Consider the following 19,649-nt stretch of genomic DNA (forward strand, 5'->3'; position numbering starts at 1 on the left):
GGGTACCAACACAACCTACTCAAATGATCTAGCAGCCTGCACGGGCCCTCCATGAGGAACTGTGGGCCATCAGCAGCAGCAAAATTGTATTCCACCACAATCTGTAAATTGAATGGACTGGTACATCCCTCACTGCTCCAGGTCGGATATTAACCCTGGTTCAATGCCAGGTGAAGAAGTGTGTGCCAGGAGCAGCTCCAGGCATACCTTACAATGAGTGAAGCAGCAGCAGGCTATAGAAAGTGCTAAACCGCCCCTCCACCAACTGTAGACCTGCCACATCCAATAAAGGATGGTGGTAAATTATGGCGGCTCTATCACCCCATCCTCAATCAGTCCAGCAGCTGAGTGCAAGAGACAAGACTGGTGTGTTTACAAGCATTAAATGTGCCAAATGAATGATCCTTTTCAGCCTCCTCCCAGGACTCCCACTTTCATACAGGCCTGTGCCTAGCCAAAACAGTTCACTTCACGTCACATTGAGAACTGTGCTGAGTGCACTGGATACAGCAAAGACTATGGGCCCTGACTGATAACATCCTGCCTGCCGTGCTGAAGACCTGTGCACAAGAGCTAGTTGACCCCCCCCACCTCATTGATACCTACCCCAATAACTATCTCATTGATACCTACCTAACAATGTAAAAGATGCCCAGATATATCTGTTCATACAAAGCAGGGTAAATCTAACCCAAATAATTCTTGCCCAATCAGCCTCCTCCCTGGCTGTGATAGAAGGAGTTATGAATAGTGACACAAGCCACCGCTACTCACCAATAACCTGCTCAGAATCATCCTTCTCCAGACTTCATCACAGCTTTGACCCAGACATGGACACAAGAGCTGAATGACAGAAAGGAGGTGAGAGTTCTGGAGTTCAGAAGAATGAGAGGGGACCTCATAGAAACGTTTAAAATTCTGACGGGGTTAGACAGGTTAGATGCAGGAAGAATGTTCCCAATGTTGGGGAAATCCAGAACCAGGGGACACAGTCTAAGGATAAGGGGTAAGCCATTTAGGACCGAGATGAGGAGAAACTTCTTCACCCAGAGAGTGGTGAACCTGTGGAATTCTCTACCACAGAAAGTTGTTGAGGCCAATTCACTAAATATATTCAAAAAGGAGTTAGATGAAGTCCTTACTACTAGGGGGATCAAGGGGTATGGCAAGAAAGCAAGAATGGGGTACTGAAGTTGCATGTTCAGCCATGAACTCATTGAATGGTAATGCAGGCTAGAAGGGCCGAATGGCCTACTCCTGCACCTATTTTCTATGTTTCTATGTAGCGATCCTCGCCATCAAAGTAACAAATTTCACTGGCACCAAGGTGCTTGAGCAAACTGAGGTCAGTGGAGATCAAAGGGATAATCATGTGGCTGAAACAAAGGTCGATAGTTGTGGTTGTCAGAAGCCCACTCTCGCACTCCCAGGACATCACTGCAGGAGTTCCTCTGCACAAGAAATCTGCGGCAAACAATCCACAGCTGCTCCAACAACAATCATCCTGCATCATAAGGTCAGAAGTGGGGCTTACTCTGACAATTCCACCGTGTTCAGTTCCAGCCGCAACTCTTCTGATAATAAAACCTCCCATGCCAGCCTACAACAGGAGCTGGACAACATCCAAGCTTGGGCTGACAAGTGAAAGGTAGAATTCATGCCACATAAGTGGTCAGCAAAGGTGTTTTCATTCAGAAAAGGGCCAACTCCCTCTGCCTGACCTTTAGCAGCACTATCATCACCGAGTCCCCCACCATCAACATTTGGAGGGTCACCATTGACCAGGGACTTAACTGGACTAGGCATATCAACACTGTGTCTACAAGGGCAGAGGCCACATACCCTCCAACCAGTGGCACACCTCCTGGCCCCTCAAAGTCTCTTCACCATTTACAGGTCTCAAGTGGATGAAGTATATAGTACACCATAGTGCACTACAGGAACTCACTACACTCACATTCAGGAGAACCTTCAAGCCCCAAGACCTCTAGCACTGAGAAGGACAAGCAGCAATATAACGGGAAAGTTATCACCTCCAGGTCACACTGTCACTGGATCAAAATCCTGGAACTCCTATCGAACATCGAACACCATCAGGGGAGCATCATGACCACACGGACTGCAGCAATTCAAGAAGAAGGCCCATTAACCATCTCAGTATAATAAATGTGGCCTTGTCAATGATGCCCACAGTCTACAAACTAATTTAAATAAATTCCACAAGGCACTGCTGAGGAGTGTGAAGCCTCTTGGTTCTCTCTAGCAATCAGCCAGTCTGGTAAATCCAGCAGTGACTCCTGCAAGTTGGAGCTAATGGTTTCCAGAGACCCAGACCCAGAGTCTGGGCGCAACGTCTCTGTTTTCTGAGGTCCCGTGCCCATGCACCTGGGATGCGCCTGGGAGAAAAGCCTGGACAGCGGTTTGCTGCCACTGCCTTTACTTGCTCCTATTCACTGGTGAGTTGTCTTCACCCAGAGCTCATTCCTCACATGGACTAAATGTTCCGTGGTGTCTGAATCTGTGATGGTGCGTGGAGCTGATGTTCCTGCACAAACTGTTTTTTCCACATCTGGGAAAGAGTCTATCGGAAGAGATGGAATGCCTTACAGCAGGATTAAGCGCCAAGGTATATATATTGGATAACACTTGCCCCCGGCCTGCAAGCACCATCGGAGCAGGCCGGGGAGCAGAAGGAATAGCGTAGCAGCGTAGCAGTCCAGGGAGCAGCACATGCTGGAACAGGAGAGCAACAGTAGTGAGGATTGGACGTTACCAAGATCCAGGTCGCTGATTGGAGCGCGGGCAGGTACTGCAGGAGCATCGAGGTCGGGGCGAAGGAGTGGCGAGAGATTGTAGAGGGACGTGATCGGGGCCAAGGAGAGGCGCGAGTTCGGGGCCCAGAAGAGGTGCAGGCCCAGGGGCAGCACGGGCCAGCCCACACTGCAATTATGTGTGCGCACTAGGTCCGTGCAGCAGAGCTGGTCTCCAGTTGTCTTGGATAATCATTGCCACTGGACCAAGACCTAGCTCTGTCAAGCCCGTGTGGTGGCTGGCGTGTAATGGCCACCCCGTGTTAAAAAAATCCACGCACAGGCATCTTCCACCCTTCAGGATGTAGGTCTGGATCCAGAATATTAGGTCCTTCATTGAAACACCTGTGAACTTTTTGGCGTGGAAGCAAGTCATTCTTGACTCGAGCAACTGCCTATGATGATATATTGTATGTCTACTTGTCACTGAGTGAGTAAGGGTAGCAATGGAAGATAGAAGATGGCTGGGCAGGGCTGCAAACCTCCAAACTCTCCCTCCCCTACACCTTCCACAGACTGACAGTCAAATATGCCCAGAGCCATCTCCACCAACAGCTTTAGCTATGGCGGTCCCATGCTGTGGCTCACGGTGGTTGTGGCTGTTTCTTGGGATCATATAGTGCCACCCTCCTTTGCTGCACTTCCTGCCCAAGTATCTCCTGAGACAGGCAGTTCTCTCTGTCTGGCCCTTTGGTCCCCTTTAAGGGTGAGCAGCAGTGGTTTAAGAGATGGTGCTTTGCTAAATATTCTGCCCCAGCCAATTGTGTTCCAGGTCTATCTGGCCGTATCCATTTTATGGGCCATGGGTACCCATTACAATTAGGAGACACGGCTAGTCTTCTGCCAAAGCCCACCCTTCCCATTGATGACATGCGTGCACCAGAAACAAAGGAACCAATATTGCCAACGTCACAATTTCAGTGTTATGTAAGTGAGCACAGTTAGTATACATGGTCACGTTACATAATCCCAAACTCTAGCCACCCTATTCAATTGCTTTTTCTTCACTGTTGCACATTTGAGGTTTTCAGAATGATTCATGAATTATTCAATCTCCTTATTGTCAGTGCTAGCTTACTACTACTGAAAGCCCTGTGGGTGTGAAACCCTGACCTTACCTCAGGGTAGATTCAGCTTAAGAACATAAGAAATAGGAGAAGAAGTAGACCATACGGCCCCTTGAGCCTGCTCTGCCATTCAATAAGATCATGGCTGATCATTGATCTCAACTCTTGTTCTTCTTAGAACAGAGAAGGTTGAGAGGAGATTTGATAGAGGTGTTCAAAATCACAAGGGGCCTGGACAGAGCAGATAGAGAGAAACTGTTCCCATTGGAGGAAGGGTCGAGAACCAGAAGACACAGATTTAAGATGATTGGCAGAGGATCCAAAGGCGACATGAGGAAAAACATTTTTATGCAGCGAGTGGTTAGGATCTGGAATTCACTGCCTGAGAGGGTGGTGGAGGCAGATTCAATTCCGGCTTTCAAAAGGGAACTGGATAAGTACCTGAAGGAAAATAATTTGCAGGGCTATGGGGAAAGAGCGGGGGCGGGAGACTAGCTGAGGTGCTGTTGCAGAGAGCCAGCACGGGCTCGACAAGCCGAATGGCCTCCTGTGCTGTAACCATTCTATGATTCTAACTCCACTTTCCCGCCTGATCTCCATATCCCTTGATTCTCCTAGAATCCAAAAATCTATCTATCTCAGCTTTGCATATACTCAAAGACTCAACATCCACAGTCCTCTGGGGCAGAGAATTCCAAAGATTCACAACCCTCTGAGTGAAGCTTGCATGTAACTGAGGGAGTGAGGTTCTGGCAAACAAGAAGCTGGAACAGGAAATGGTGCAAGTACTTTCCTCTCTTCTTACTCCTCGTGCAATCTTCAGAAGATTGCACGAGGAGTGTTTGGGCCATTGTATTAGAGGATAAGGAGCAAGAGAGGAAAGTACTGAGGAGTACTGGCCACTGTTAAAATAGAGAGATTAGAAGGTTGTGATCGAGGGAATTGTTAGAAACTAGAAGTGAGGAAGGAATCAACTATCAGCATGAACCAAGGAGAGTAAGTTTCCTCCTCGAAAAACAACAATCTGCATTCATATTAGTGTCTGTAATGTAAAAAAATGTTCCAAGGGGCTTGACAGGCAGAATCAAACAAAGATGGATGGCAATGGATAATTGTCAGAGAAAGGACTGATACTTTCTGAACCTTAGCACTTGGACTTTTTAACATTTATTCGTTCACGGGATGTGGGCTTCGCAGGCAAGGCCAGCACATATTGCCCATCCCTAACTGCCCTCAAGAAGGTGGTGGTGAGCCACCTTATACAACTGAGTGGCTTGCAAGGCTATTTCAGAGGGCAGTTAAGTTGCAACCACGTGCATCTGGTGTCACATATAGGCCAGACCAGGTAAGGATGGCAGATTCCTTCCCTAAAGGACATTAGTGAGCCAGATGGGTTTTTACAACAATTTGGTAGTTTTATGGTCACCATTACTGATACTAACTTTTTTATTCCAGATTTATTTATTAACTGAATTTAAATTCCCCAGCTGCCGTGGTGGGATTTGAACTCATATCTCTGGATCATTAGTCCAGGCCTCTGGATTACTAGTCCAGTGACATAACCACTATGTAACTGTACACACAATCTGTGGCCATCTCCAACCCTGTACATGCCTATGACAGTTACTGGGTGAGTAAAGTGAGTCTGTTCAATGAGTAGGCCGTGTTGTATTGTTGTACAGTTCCTGTCAGCTGTGACACTGAGCCAGTGGTTTTATTTGTGTTTCAAGTAAACTTATTGTGTTGCACATGTTAATCCTCAATTTATCTCAATGAAAAGATGAGTCTAACATGCCAGATACCTACACCAAGTGGCAGCCATTTTGGCTCTATTTGGATAACACATTTCAGTGTATTGCACTGGAAAGATGGACAATGGAAATGTACCCAAACTCACCTGGAACTGAAAGCCATCAGTTGCCAAATTGCTGTTAATTTTCTGTTTATCAAAACCACTTTTTTTGTGTTCAGTGGACTGATGCCCTGCATTTCCTAACCAATCATACGAGAGACAGGAGGAGACTTCTATCCTATAAGAGAGCTGAAAGGACACTGACCTAATACGGTGTTGTACCAAATTCCTGGAATCCCATCGCTTATTAAGAAAAGCGGTGTCTTTTGTGAAGATCTCGCCTGCTTCAGACCATGGCAGATGCTTGTGTCAGTAGGACTTTGTGGCATTTCTCTTTTGTTTTGCTGAAATAGGTTTAATAAATAAGCTTGAGGAGCTGTTGTTCAATGTTAACTCACTCTGTAAATTCAATGATTTTCAGGAATTGAACTGAATGAAGTGACCTTAAAGTCAGTCTTCAACAATTTTAGTTCGTGTTTTACCTTGGCCTGTAAGGAGACTCATAGTGGGCAGAAGGCCCACTGACCATCGGAATCTGCTCCAGATAGCCTCCTCCAATTCATTCTACCAGTGTCTAGGCCTCACTGCTATCACTGAGTATTTTGCAGCCGGTGCATATAGTGAGCAGAGAATTTGGGCTAGTCTATATTTGGGGGGGGTTCCCCCTGTAATGTTTTTGCTTCATGGGTTCTTTGCTTAAGAATTCATAGCAACACATTGTTATTAAGAACTAGTTGGTTTATTAGCAAAGCTTTAACAATCACACTACACATTACCAGCTCATCCACCAGGCTCATAACTGCATACCTCATCGTGGATGATCTAGACTCAACTGACTGGGGTTTTATTCAAGTTTACTTATTAAAGTAAACTAGCACAAAATATAAAAACAGATAGTAAGAGTTTCTATAGGTATATAAAAAGGAAAAGAGTGGCTAAAGTAAATGTTGGTCTCCTGGAGGATGAGACTGGGAATTAATAATGGAGAACAGGGAAATGGCAGAGACGTTGAACAAATATTTTGTATCAGTCTTCACGGTAGAAGATGCGAAAAACATCCCAATAGTGGATAATCAAGGGGCTATAGGGAGAGAGGAACTAATACAATCACTATCACGAATGAAATAGTACTAGGTAAAATAATGGGACTAAAGGTGGACAAGTCCCCTGGACCTGATGGCTTGCATCCTAGGGTCTTAAGAGAAGTGTCTGCAGAGATAGTGGATGCATTGGTTGTAATCTACCAAAATTCCCTAGATTCTGGTGCAGTCCCAGCGGATTGGAAAATCGTAAATGTAATGCCACTATTTAAAAAAGGAGACAGATAAAAAGCAGGAAACTATAGACCAGTTAGCCTAACATCTGTCGTTGGGAAAATGCTGGAGTCCATTATTAAGGAAGCAGTAACGGGACATTTGGAAAAGCATGATTCAATCAAGCAGAGTCAACATGGTTTTATGAAAGGGAAATCATGTTTGACAAATTTGCTGGAGTTCTTTGAGGATGTAACGAGCAGGGTGGATAAGGGGGAACCAGTGGATGTGGTGTATTTGGATTTCCAGAAGGCATTCGATAAGGTGCCACATAAGAGGTTACTGCACAAGATAAAAGTTCACAGGGTTCGGGGTAATATATTAGCATGAATTGAGGATTGGCTAACTAACAGAAAACAGAGAATCAGGATGAATGGGTCATTTTTTGGTTGGCAACCAGTATCTAGTGGGGTGCCGCTGGGATCGGTGCTGAGGCCTCAACTATTTACAGTCTATATTAATAATTTGGATGAAGGGACCGAGTGTAATGTAGTCAAGTTTGATGGTACAAAGATGGGTGGGAAAGCAAATTGTGAGGAGGACACAAAAAATCTGCAAAGGGATATAGAGGCTAAGTGAGTGGGCAAAAATTTAGCAGATGGGAGTATAATGTGGGAAAATGTGAGGTTATCCATTTTGGCAGAAATAATAGAAAAGCAAATTATAATTTAAATGGAGAAAAATTGCAAAGTGCTGCAGTACAGAGAGACCTGGGGGTCCTTGTGCAAAAAGTTACTATGCAGGTACAGTAAGTAATCAGGAAGGCAAATGGAATGTTGGCCTTTATTGCAAGGGAGATAAGAGTATAAAAGCAGAGCAGTCCTACTACAATTGTACAGGGTATTGGTGAGGCCACACCGAGAGTACTGTGTACAGTTTTGGTCTCCGTATTTAAGGAAGGATATAATTGCATTGGAGGCTGTTCAGAGAAGGTTCACTAGGTTGACTCCGGAGATGAGGGGGTCGACTTATGAAAATAGGTTGAGTAGGTTGGGCCTATACACATTGGAGTTCAGAAGAATGAGAGGTGATCTTATTGAAACCTGTAAGATAATGAGGGGACTCGACAAGGTTGATACAGAGAGGATATTTCCACTCATAGGGGAAACTAAAACTAGAGGACATAGTCTTAGAATAAGGGGCTGCCCATTTAAAACTGAGATGAGGAGAAATTTCTTCTCTCAGGGGGTTGTAAATCTATGGAATTCTCTGCCTCCGAGAGCTCTGGAGGCTGGGTCATTGAATATATTTAAGGCGGAGATAGACAGATTTTTGAGTGATAGGGAGTAAAGGGTTATGAGGAGCGGGCAAGGAAGTGGAGCTGAGTCCATGATCAGCCATGATCTTGAATGGTGGAGCAGGCTCAATGGGTCAAATGGCCGACTCCTGCTCCTATTTCTTATGTTCTTATTGAGTCTTGTGAACATCATGTGACTGGCTAAGCCACTCACAATGCAACAGCTCTACAGCTATGAGCATACTCACAGGTGCATACATTGTACCCGCAAGTAGTCCTTTGCTGGGGCAGAAGATCAGAAACCCAGGGAAACAATATAAATGCCCTTTATGCCATTTCCGCACAGATCATCCACTGAAATTACCACTGTCGATTGGCGGAATCCCCACTGAAATGAACGCTTTCCCCTTTGTCCTGACCAACAAATAGGAATTGTGCCCCTCCCGCTGAGAATATCCAATGCTGCTTGATGCTGCTTTTCAATCTGACATTTCAGAAGTTGGGCACTTTCTGTATCACCTTTCTACAGAATAACTTTCTCTCTAATTTTCACCCAGGTTGGACACTGATGGCATTGACTTACTGTCCAAACTACTGCAGGTAATCCCATTTATCAAGCATTTTTCCAATTATGTTACAATCTAATACTACAGCTTAAAAAAAAATGTTGAGCCGTACAAGTGCTGAGGCAGTTCCATACATTAACAATTTAGACTCGAGAATCATAAGTGCAATATCAAAATTGAGAGGCATAGTTAATACTGAGGAAAACTGCGACAAAATACAAGAAAACATTAATAATCTTATAGAATGGGCAAATTAATTTCATTATAGCTAATTGTGAGGTGGTGCATTTTGGTAGGAAAAATAAGGAGTCCACATATGCCTTGGGAAATCAGAGTCTAAGTTGGATAGAGGAGCAAAGGGATCTCGGGGTTCAGATACACATCACTAAATGTAGTGACACAGCTTAATAAGTCCATTTAAAAAAAGCAAACGGAGCATTGGGATTCATTTCTAGAAGAATAGAATTGAAAAGCAGTATCGTACCTTGTTTAGACCACACTTGGAATACTGTGCACAATTCTCGTCTCCATATTATTAAAAGGATATAGAGGGTGCAAAACAAATTTACTCGGGTGGTACCAGAACTGAGAGGTTACAATTATAATTATAGTTATAATTATCAGGAAAGGCTGAACAGGCTGGGGCTCTCTTCTCTAAAAAAGGGAATACTGAGGGGTGACCTGATCGAGGTATTTCAGATTGTGAGGGCATTTGATTGGGTAGATGTAGAAAGAATGCTTCCACTTGTGGGAAAGACCAAAACTAGAGGCCATAAATATAAGATAGTCACCAAGAAATCTAATAGGGAATTCAGGGGAAACCTCTTTACCCAGAGAGTGGTGAGAATGTGGAACTCCTTACCACGAGGACTAGTTGAGGTGAATAACAGAGATACATTTTAGGGGATGCGAAATAAAGAAATAGAAGGATATGGTAGGGTTAGATGAAGATGGGTGGGAGAAGGCTCGTGTGGAGCATGGACCATTTGGGCCGAATGGCCTGTTTCTGTGCTGTACATTCTATGTAATTCTATGCAATTGTATGTAAATATGGTGGGCGCGAAATTCGGTTGGGTATCGCCTCCTGTTAGCACCCTGGAGTGGCAGTAAAGCGTTGCTCATTGCCGAACGCCCAGTCGCGAAGATTTCAGCAGCGCCCGCAAAATTCAGTTCACTTTTACCGGCGGCACTAACAGTTATCGCCTCGCCCTCTAACGCCAGCCAGATCATGACGTCACTACGTGTGCAACGATCCACTAGCACCCCAGACGCGAAATTCGGTTTGTGCGTCTCACGTATCGCCAGCAGGCGGTCCCAGCTTCTTTGACCGATGCCAGGAGGGTACTTAAAGGGATGAGCCGGGTTACTCAGAGGTCACAGTGAGTGCTAGGTTTTCACATAAGCAGAGTGCATGCATCTCTTGGATTGCTGCTGCAGATTGTCTTCAAAGTTACAGTTCAGTAGCGATGTGAGGTGTGTATTTAGAAGGGTGCAGTGCGAGCACACCATCTTCGGCTCCTCCAAGCAATTGGTAGGCGGCGTCTACAGAGAAGGGAATATGGGGCCACGAATGAGGAGACCCGGTAGACGTTGGGACAGGAGGCCTTACATCACCCCCCCGCCACCCCCTTATGGGTTTATTGGGAGCACTTCTCATACCAAGACATGTGTAGGAGCAGCGTGTAAGGAGGTCGTCACAAGCTATGCCATCTCCTGCAGTCAGACCTCGCGGCTGATGTCGGGATCAGGACTTCGCTGTCCGTCGCAGTAAAGGTGACTGTGGCGCTCAGTTTCTACGCTTCCGGTTCCTTCCAGGCTACAGAAAGTTGCTGCTCATTGCTGCATCCGCATGGTCACAGATGCAGGAGAATGGACTACACAAAGTTTCCCATGGATGAGGGGGAAACAGGAGGAACGGTCATGTGGGTTCGCCAGGATAGCGAGCTTTCCAATGGTTCAGCGCACCATTGATTGCACCCAAGTGGCATTGTGTGCACCACACCAGAATTCAGAGGTGTTTCGCAACCGCAAAGGCTATCACTCTTTCAACGTACAGTTGATGTGCGACCACATGCAGCGTATCCTTGAAGTGAATGCCCGCTATCCTGGCAGCGTATCCTCGCAATGAATGCCTGCTATCCTGGCAGCGTAGCCTCGCAGTGAATGCCCTCTATCCTGGCAGCATATCCTCGCAGTGAATGCCCTCTATCCTGGCAGCGTAGCCTCGCAGTGAATGCCCTCTATCCTGGCAGCGTATCCTCGCAATGAATGCCTGCTATCCTGGCAGCGTAGCCTCGCAGTGAATGCCCTCTATCCTGGCAGCGTATCCTCGCAATGAATGCCTGCTATCCTGGCAGCATAGCCTCGCAGTGAATGCCCTCTATCCTGGCAGCGTAGCCTCGCAGTGAATGCCCTCTATCCTGGCAGCGTAGCCTCGCAGTGAATGCCCTCTATCCTGGCAGCGTATCCTCGCAGTGAATGCCTGCTATCCTGGCAGCATATCCTCGCAATGAATGCCCTCTATCCTGGCAGCGTATCCTCGCAGTGAATGCCCTCTATCCTGGCAGCGTATCCTCGCAGTGAATGCCCTCTATCCTGGCAGTGTATCCTCGCAGTGAATGCCCTCTATCCTGGCAGCGTAGCATCGCAGTGAATGCCTGCTATCCTGGCAGCATATCCTCGCAATGAATGCCCTCTATCCTGGCAGCATATCCTCGCAATGAATGCCCTCTATCCTGGCAGCATATCCTCGCAGTGAATGCCCTCTATCCTGGCAGTGTATCCTCGCAGTGAATGCCCTCTATCCTGGCAGCGTAGCATCGCAGTGAATGCCTGCTATCCTGGCAGCATATCCTCGCAATGAATGCCCTCTATCCTGGCAGCATATCCTCGCAATGAATGCCCTCTATCCTGGCAGCGTAGCCTCGCAGTGAATGCCCTCTATCCTGGCAGCGTAGCCTCGCAGTGAATGCCCTCTATCCTGGCAGCGTAGCCTCGCAGTGAATGCCCTCTATCCTGGCAGTGTAGCCTCGCAGTGAATGCCCTCTATCCTGGCAGTGTATCCTCGCAGTGAATGCCCTCTATCCTGGCAGTGTATCCTCGCAGTGAATGCCCTCTATCCTGGCAGCGTATCCTTGCAGTGAATGTCCTCTATCCTGGCAGCGTATCCTTGCAGTGAATGCCCTCTATCCTGGCAGCGTATCCTCGCAGTGAATGCCTGCTATCCTGGCAGTGTAGCCTCGCAGTGAATGCCCTCTATCCTGGCAGCGTATCCTCGCAGTGAATGCCTGCTATCCTGGCAGTGTATCCTCGCAGTGAATGCCCTCTATCCTGGCAGCGTATCCTCGCAGTGAATGCCCTCTATCCTGGCAGCATATCCTTGCAGTGAATGCCCTCTATCCTGGCAGCGTATCCTCGCAGTGAATGCCCTCTATCCTGGCAGCATATCCTTGCAGTGAATGCCCGCTATCCTGGCAGTGTATCCTCGCAGTGAATGCCCACTATCCTGGCAGCACACATGATGCTTTTATCCTGCGGGAGAGCACTGTACCATGACTCTTCCAGCCACCATATGAAGGTTGCGGCTGGCTGCTCAGTGACAAAGACGAGTTCATGACACCCCTCCACAACCCCAACTCCCGTGCTGAGCATCGGCACTACGAGAGCCATGCGGCCACCTCATAGAGCAGACTATTGGGGTACCAAAGCAGCGTTTCCGATGCCTTGACCGCTCTGGAGGCAACCTTCAGTACTCCCCTGATCAAGTCTTGCGCTTCATTGTGGTCTGCCACATGCTGCACAGCCTGGCCATCATGAGGACCCAGGAACTGCCATTGGGGATTGCAGCTCCACCTCCGGAGGAGGAAGAGGTAGAGGAGCATGATGATGCACAGCATGGCGAGGCAGACCAGGAGGAGGATCAGCAGCCACGGAGGAGACACAGTGCCAATGCTGCCGCTGCAAGGGCCACACGTCAGTGCCTCATTCTGCATCGATTCCGATCAATCAACGACCAGATGATGACTGAGCCTCATAATCCCATCGCTATGTGCTAGGCTCATGGCGCAGCTCTGTGAAATTTTCCATTAATACACATGACAGCAATGCAAACGGTCAAATCAGCGTTTTATTCTCTCTAACTCGAGTATGCCCTCAAGTAGCACACCAATAACTGTTCACCAGCAACTCATGTGAGGCCGCACCTGGAGTACTGCATGCAGTTTTGGTCACCTTACTTAAGGAAGGATATACTAGCTTTCGAGGGGGTACAGAGACGATTCATGAGGCTGATTCCGAAGATGAGGGGGTTACCTTATGATGATAGATTGAGTAGACTGGGTCTTTACTCGTTGGAGTTCAGAAGGATGAGGGGTGATCTTATAGAAACATTTAAAATAATGAAAGGGATAGACAAGATAGAGGCAGAGAGGTTGTTTCCACTGGTCGGGGAGACTAGAACTAGAGGCCACAGCCTCAAAATACGGGGGAGCCAATTTAAAACCGAGTTGAGAAGGAATTTCTTCTCCCAGAGGGTTGTGAATCTGTGGAATTCTCTGCCCAGGGAAGCAGTTGAGGCTAGCTCATTGAATGTATTCAAGTCACAGATAGATAGATTTTTAACCAATAAGGGAATTAAGGGTTACGGGGAGCGGGCGGGTAAGTGGAGCTGAGTCCACGGCCAGATCAGCCATGATCTTGTTGAATGGCGGAGCAGGCTCGAGGGACTAGATAGTCTACTCCTGTTCCTAATTCTTATGTTCTTATGTGCATACAGAATGTAACAAATGCCCATGAAAACAGTATAACACACAAGCAACTTCATGAATATATATACAAACACATATTTCCCACCCCTTCCCTTCCCCCTCCCTCCCACACCTAGTGCTCCTCCTTAATGTGGCCCCCATGCCTGCAGCAAAGCTGCTTGAATGCTGCCGTGTCTGTGAGTCAGAGACTGCAGATGGCCTGGCAGGACGCCCTGGCCCAGCTCTGGACCTGGAATGCCTGGCTGCAGACTGCACCACCTCAGCATTAGCGGCAGCCAACCACGGCAGGTGCAAAGGCGGAGTGGCAGTGGTGGGAGCCGGAATGCTGTCATGGTGAGAGAGGACAGCAACTTTTGTTTCCATTAACACACTGCCACTCCCCCGGGGCAGAACCTCAGCATCCGGAGCAATCTGCTGGAGTACAGATTGCTGGCCTGCTTTGATACTGCGAGTTCCCCGTTGGACTGTGAGGAATCCAGAGAGGATGGCAGCAGTCAGTGCTTGCGTGGCATCAATCTGAGTCTGCATGAGAGCAGCCTGAGAGTTAGTGCCACCAACCAGTGACTGCATCACATCATGATGGCCTTGTGTAGCATCGGCCTGTGCTGTGATAGTTGCTGCCATATCAGCCATGGCACGTGCCATCACCTGTGGGTCACCACATTCGCTCGACGACTCCAACATCCTTTGGTACCTGCCAAGGATGGGCTCGATGGGCTGCTTAGAAGCATGGGCAACGCGTGAGGTGGCCTCCCCCAAACTTACAGCAAGTGCACCCATGCTCTGCGGGATCCTTGCCATCGCACCCATAAGCTCGCAGTGCATCCCCTGAGACCCTCTCGCCACAGCCTCCAAATCCAGGTCCACATCTCAGTCATGCTCAGCAGGACTCACCCTCTGGTGAGCTGGCCCCCGAGCTTACCTTCACGCTTGGCGTTGCTGCAGGCCACTGGGTCCAGGAACCTCAGGCTTGTCAAATCCCAGGAAGATGGGCTCATCCACCGAGGTGGTGTCCCCACTGTCTGCACCCACTTGTGTGCCGATGAGGGTGGACACTCGCTCTTCCATCTCCGTGAGGGCCTGGAGGTCTGGCTCCCCTCCTCTGGTCTGCATTCATTGGCATCTGTTGTGAGCCAGTTTCGCCTGAAATGACAAACAGAAGGTGTGAGTAAGTGTGCTACTAATCGTCTGCCACATGTGCCTTGCAGAGTTGCTACTGAATGGAAGTGCATAGATGTCCATCTGACTCTCAGTAGCTGCACAGAGGGGCTGTGTGAATGGTGTGATTTGGTGGCTACCAGCTAAGATTAAGGGTAAGGCTAAAGTTTTGCAAACACATATAAAGAGTGAAAAGGTAGTGCGAGGAGGGGTGGGGCTGAATAGGGACCAGGAAGGAAGAGCTACACATGGAAGCCCAGGGTATGGCTGCTGAACTGAGGCAGATCTTTGCAGCTCTCTTCAGCAACAGAGACCATGGGCTGGTACACATAGTGAAGGAGCAGGTACTGCAGACTGTACATTGTGAGAGACAGTGAGGTTCACATTATGCTATCGTAAGGTTATGGAAAAGGTGAGGTTGTTCAACGTCTTGTGGCATTAAGTCGCAGTTCTGGACACTGTGCTCCTTGCAGGCACGTGCTGTGCCACCTCCCTCCACAAACGTCTGAAAACTCTAGGCGGTGGCCTCCCGCCACAGTCTGGCTGCAGGATATCTGTTCACCTCTCCATAGCCTCCATCAAAGCCTCCAGGACCACATTGGAAAAGCGCTGGGCACGCTGGCGTGCTGCACCCTCAGCCATGATGCCGCTCTGACCCAACCGCGATGGCGAAACTGCACCTGCGCAGAGTTGTCCAACCTCCCCTTTAAGAAGCGTCTGGCACCTGAATGTCTATAGCCATCGCCTCATCCACATTCACTCTGGGAATTTATCGCAACGGATTTCGGCTTCACTGCCCTAAGAGAATTGTGCAATGACTGATTTACCCATCCATTTCTCACTTGGGGGCGGAAAATGAATTTCGCGGTCGACGGTGTTAACTTGCACAAAGCGCTACACGTACTGAACAGCTGGGCTTACTACCTCAAAATGGGTGAGAATGACCAAATGACTGCCTCAGAATGACCAAATGCTCATTAACTGTTTTGAATGGGGTTTCTTTTCTCCCACAGTTTGAAGGTAAGGGAAGGATTACAGCACAGCAAGCTGTCAGACATCACTACTTCAAAAGCTTTGGGGAGAAAATCCTGGAGTTGGCTGACAGTGAGTACAGTCCACAGTACCCTCATTGATAATCTGTGTTTATATTTCCATCGTGACTTAATTGTCTAGGAATGGGGGGTTAGCAACACGGGTGATCAGTACACGCAAGCACCGTGATAGTGGGACATGGGAGTGGCACTAGTGTCCAATTCTGAGCACCACTCTTTAGGAAGGATGTCCTGGAGAGGGTGCAGAAGAAATTTACTCGAATGGTACCAGGGATGGCTTCAGTTAAGTGGAGAGATTGAAGAAGTTGGGGTTGTTCTCCTTAGAGCCGACGAGGTTAAGTGAAGATTTAATAGAGGTGTTCAAAATCATGGGCTTTAATAAGAGTAAATAAGAAGAAACTGTTAGCAGTGGGAGAAGGGTCGGTAACCATGTCTTTGATAATGAAGAGGAAAGTCATGGGCTGCAGGAAGATATCAATCTACTGGTCGGGTGGGCAGAGCAGTGGCAAATGGAATTTAATTCAGAGAAGTGTGAGATGATGCACTTTGGGAGGGCTAATAAGGGAAAGGGTATACACATTAAATGATAGGCCACTTAATAGTGTAGATGACCAAAGGGACCTTGGAGTGCTTGTCCACAGATCCTTGAAAGAAGCAGGCCAGATGGATAAGGTGGTTAAGAAGGCATACAGAATGCTTGCCTTTATTGGCCAAGGCATAGAATACAAGAGCAGAGAGGTTATACTTAAATTGTACAATACTTTGGTTAGGCCACAGCTGGAGTACTGCGTGCAGTTCTGGTCGCCGTATTATAGGAAGGACATGATTGCACTATAGAGGGTGCAGAGGAGATTTACTAGGATGCTGCCTGGAATGGAGAATCTTAGTTATGAGGACAGATTGGATAGGCTGGGTTTGTTCTCATTGGAACCTCATCAAGTTGTACAAAATATTGAAGGGCCTGGACATAGTGGATAGTAAGGGTCTATTTCCATTGGTGGAGGGGTCTATTACGAGGGGGCATAGTTTTAAGGTGGTTGGTGAAAGGTTTAGAGAGGATTTGACAGGGGGGGCTCCTTTACGCAGAGGGGATCTGGAACTCGCTACCTGGAAGAGTGGTGGATGCAGAAACCTTCACCACTTTTAAGAGATAGTTGGATGGGCACTTAAAGTGCAGTAACCTGCAGGATTACAGACCTAGAGCTGGTAATTGGGATTAGACTGAATGACCTTTTGTTGATCGGCGCAGATATAATGGTAAGTACTGCAGGGATTAGAATACGGCCAGGGTGATCTCCTGGACTCGTTTCGATCGCCTGGATGGGTCGGAGAGGAATTTTCCCAGATTTTTTCTCCCTAAATTGGCCTGTGTTTTTATCTGGTTTTTGCCTCTCCCAGGAGATCACATGGCTCCGGTTGGGGTGGAGTGTAGAATGTTTCTGTATAAGGGGTGTCGCAGTTGTGTGAGGCGGACTGGTTGGGCTGGGTGCTCTTTCCATCAGTGTAGGTTTGTATGTAACCTTTAGGGCTGCTGACCAAGGGCCGTGCGGCTCTTTGTCGGCCAGTGCGGTACAATGGGCCAGAATGGCCTCCTCCTGCGATGTAAATTTCCATGTTTCTAATCAGAGGACACAGATTGCCAAATAATTGCCAAAAGGACCAGAGGGAGATAAGGAGAATGTTTTTAAACAGCGAGTTGTGATCTGGAATGCACTGTCTGAAAGGGTGGTCAAATCAGATTCAGTAGGAACAGGGAATTGGTTAAATATTTGAAAAGGAAAGTTTGCAGGGCTTTGTGGAAAGAGCAGGGGAGTGGGACTAATTGCATCGCTCCATCAAAGAGCCGGCACAGGGCCGATGGGCTGAATGGTCTCCTCCTGTGCTATTTGATTCTATGATTTTACATGGGAGCATGGAGATAGTGCAAGTGGTGATCTGCTCCTTAACTTTACTGTTCAACATAACTGGCTCTCTTCTCCCAGCCCTCACTCCCCTCCCATCCCTCAATCTCTCCTCAGTCCCTCTCCTTCACTCCCCTCCCTCACTCCCCTCCCATCACTCCCCTTCCTCATTCCCTTCCCTCACTCCCCTCCCATCACTCCCCTCCCTCATTCCCTTCCCTCACTCCCGTCCCATCACTCCCCTCCCTCATTCCTTTCCCTCACTCCCCTCACACCCCTCCCTCATTCCCCTCCTTCATTCCCCTCCCTCAATCTCTCCTCACTCCCCTCCCTCAATCTCTCCTCAGTCCCTCGCCCTCACGCCTCTCCCTCAATCTCTCCTCAGTCCCTCTCCCTCACTCCCCTCCCCTCACTCCCCTCCTATCACTCCCCTCCCATCACTCCCCTCTCATCACTCCCCTCTCATCGCTCCCCTCCCCTCCCTCCTTCCCCTCCGTGGGCTTCCAGCATGGGTCCTGTTTCCGAGCTTGTTGCCATATGTTAATGCGTGATGACTGGAAGCTCACCAATCTTTCCTTTTATTTGCAGCAAGCTCAATATTTTCCCTGAAGGATATTCAGTTGCAGAAGGATCCTGGGTATCGGTCATCGTACTTGGACTCCGGTGAGTGTCTGCAATGCACCAGCCACAGTGTGCCTAGATTTCAGTCTGCTCATTGAGTTAGGCAGTTCCCTTCCTGCTCAGGCAGCAGGGGAAGATCCCTGCACAGTACAGATCGGGCACAGCAGGATATCGCGGGATCCCTGTCAGTGACCAGGAGCCTGCCAGAGACCCTAAGATAAATCCCAGCAGGACCAGACCAAGACTGCGGGAGTTGGAGAGGTGGGATAATGTAAGGTGAAAGCAGGGGCAGGCAGGCTTTGAGGCTCAGGCCCAGAACAATGCTTACTGGAAAGGTGAGATGCTCAATTCTGGGTCTCCAGCAATTACCATCATCCCTCTCTTGGAGTCCCTGAGGTCAGTGCAAACAACGGCAATGGGGAAGTCTGCCCTTCCCTTCCCTGGCCTGCCACAATCTACATGCAGCGGTAGGCCGGACACCCAGGGTCTGGGCAGGGCAGGAGGACAGTCTAGCTCAGGGTGGAGATGATGATGAAGATGCCGTTGCACACCGGCTACCACACGGGCTCAGCAGAGCAAGGTCTTGGTCCAGTGGCAAAGGGGGTCCGAGACGACTGGAGACCAGGCACTGCTTCATGGGCCTAATCAGGGTGGAGAAGGAGTGGTTGGCCCTCACTGCTCATTCTTCCATTGCTATCTCACCCGATTTTGGGGCAGGGCAGTGGAGGAGAATTCAGACTTAACTCTGGGCACAGTGACCAATCAGTAAAGGGATAAGTTTTTAATGTACAATCAGGTGAGAACATCAAACAAGTGCCTTATTGTTTGTCCATTACACACTTGATTAATTTAACACTGATGCCTCTCAATTTTTTATGCAGCAATGAGGAACAAAAGCAGAACCTAATGACTGGATTTTGTACCTTGTACAAGGTAATCCCGCCACAGCAGGATCTGAGACAATGCTTCACCCCATTTTACTGCCAGTTCACTTTCATTTTAACCACCAGTCTTTCTGATGGGAATATTGGCAAAGCATCGCTCACAATCCTGCCAGCTTTGTATTCACTACATTCAGCATTGCTCTCTGTACTCCTGGGCTACAGCTGAACTTTGCATTTGGGCTATTTTCTCCACCTTTGCAACTGGTCTCATTTCTCCATCTCATTATCCTTCTCTGCTCAGTAATTCCTGCTTCCTTCTCTCAACAACAACTTGCATGTATATATCGCCTTTAACGGTAAAATGTTCCACAAGAGCGTTATTAGACAAAATGCTTCACAAGAGCGTCATCAGACAAAACTCT

The 19,649-nt window shown here is 48.1% G+C and overlaps 1 protein-coding gene across 1 annotated transcript in view; it reads left to right on the plus strand.

The window, feature by feature from the left end:
• LOC139276829 (cyclin-dependent kinase 17-like) overlaps positions 1–19,250 on the plus strand; it is a 377,596-nt gene extending 358,346 nt beyond the window's left edge. The window contains exons 12-15 of the mRNA XM_070894828.1: positions 8,837–8,879; positions 15,783–15,873; positions 18,311–18,385; positions 19,225–19,250. Of these exons, the coding sequence (XP_070750929.1) occupies positions 8,837–8,879; positions 15,783–15,873; positions 18,311–18,385; positions 19,225–19,250 (235 nt within the window). The remainder of the gene's footprint in view (positions 1–8,836; positions 8,880–15,782; positions 15,874–18,310; positions 18,386–19,224) is intronic.
• Positions 19,251–19,649: the final 399 nt, after the last annotated feature.

The sequence above is a fragment of the Pristiophorus japonicus genome, chromosome 12 (genome assembly GCF_044704955.1).
Source record: "Pristiophorus japonicus isolate sPriJap1 chromosome 12, sPriJap1.hap1, whole genome shotgun sequence".
Lineage (NCBI taxonomy): Eukaryota > Metazoa > Chordata > Chondrichthyes > Pristiophoridae > Pristiophorus > Pristiophorus japonicus.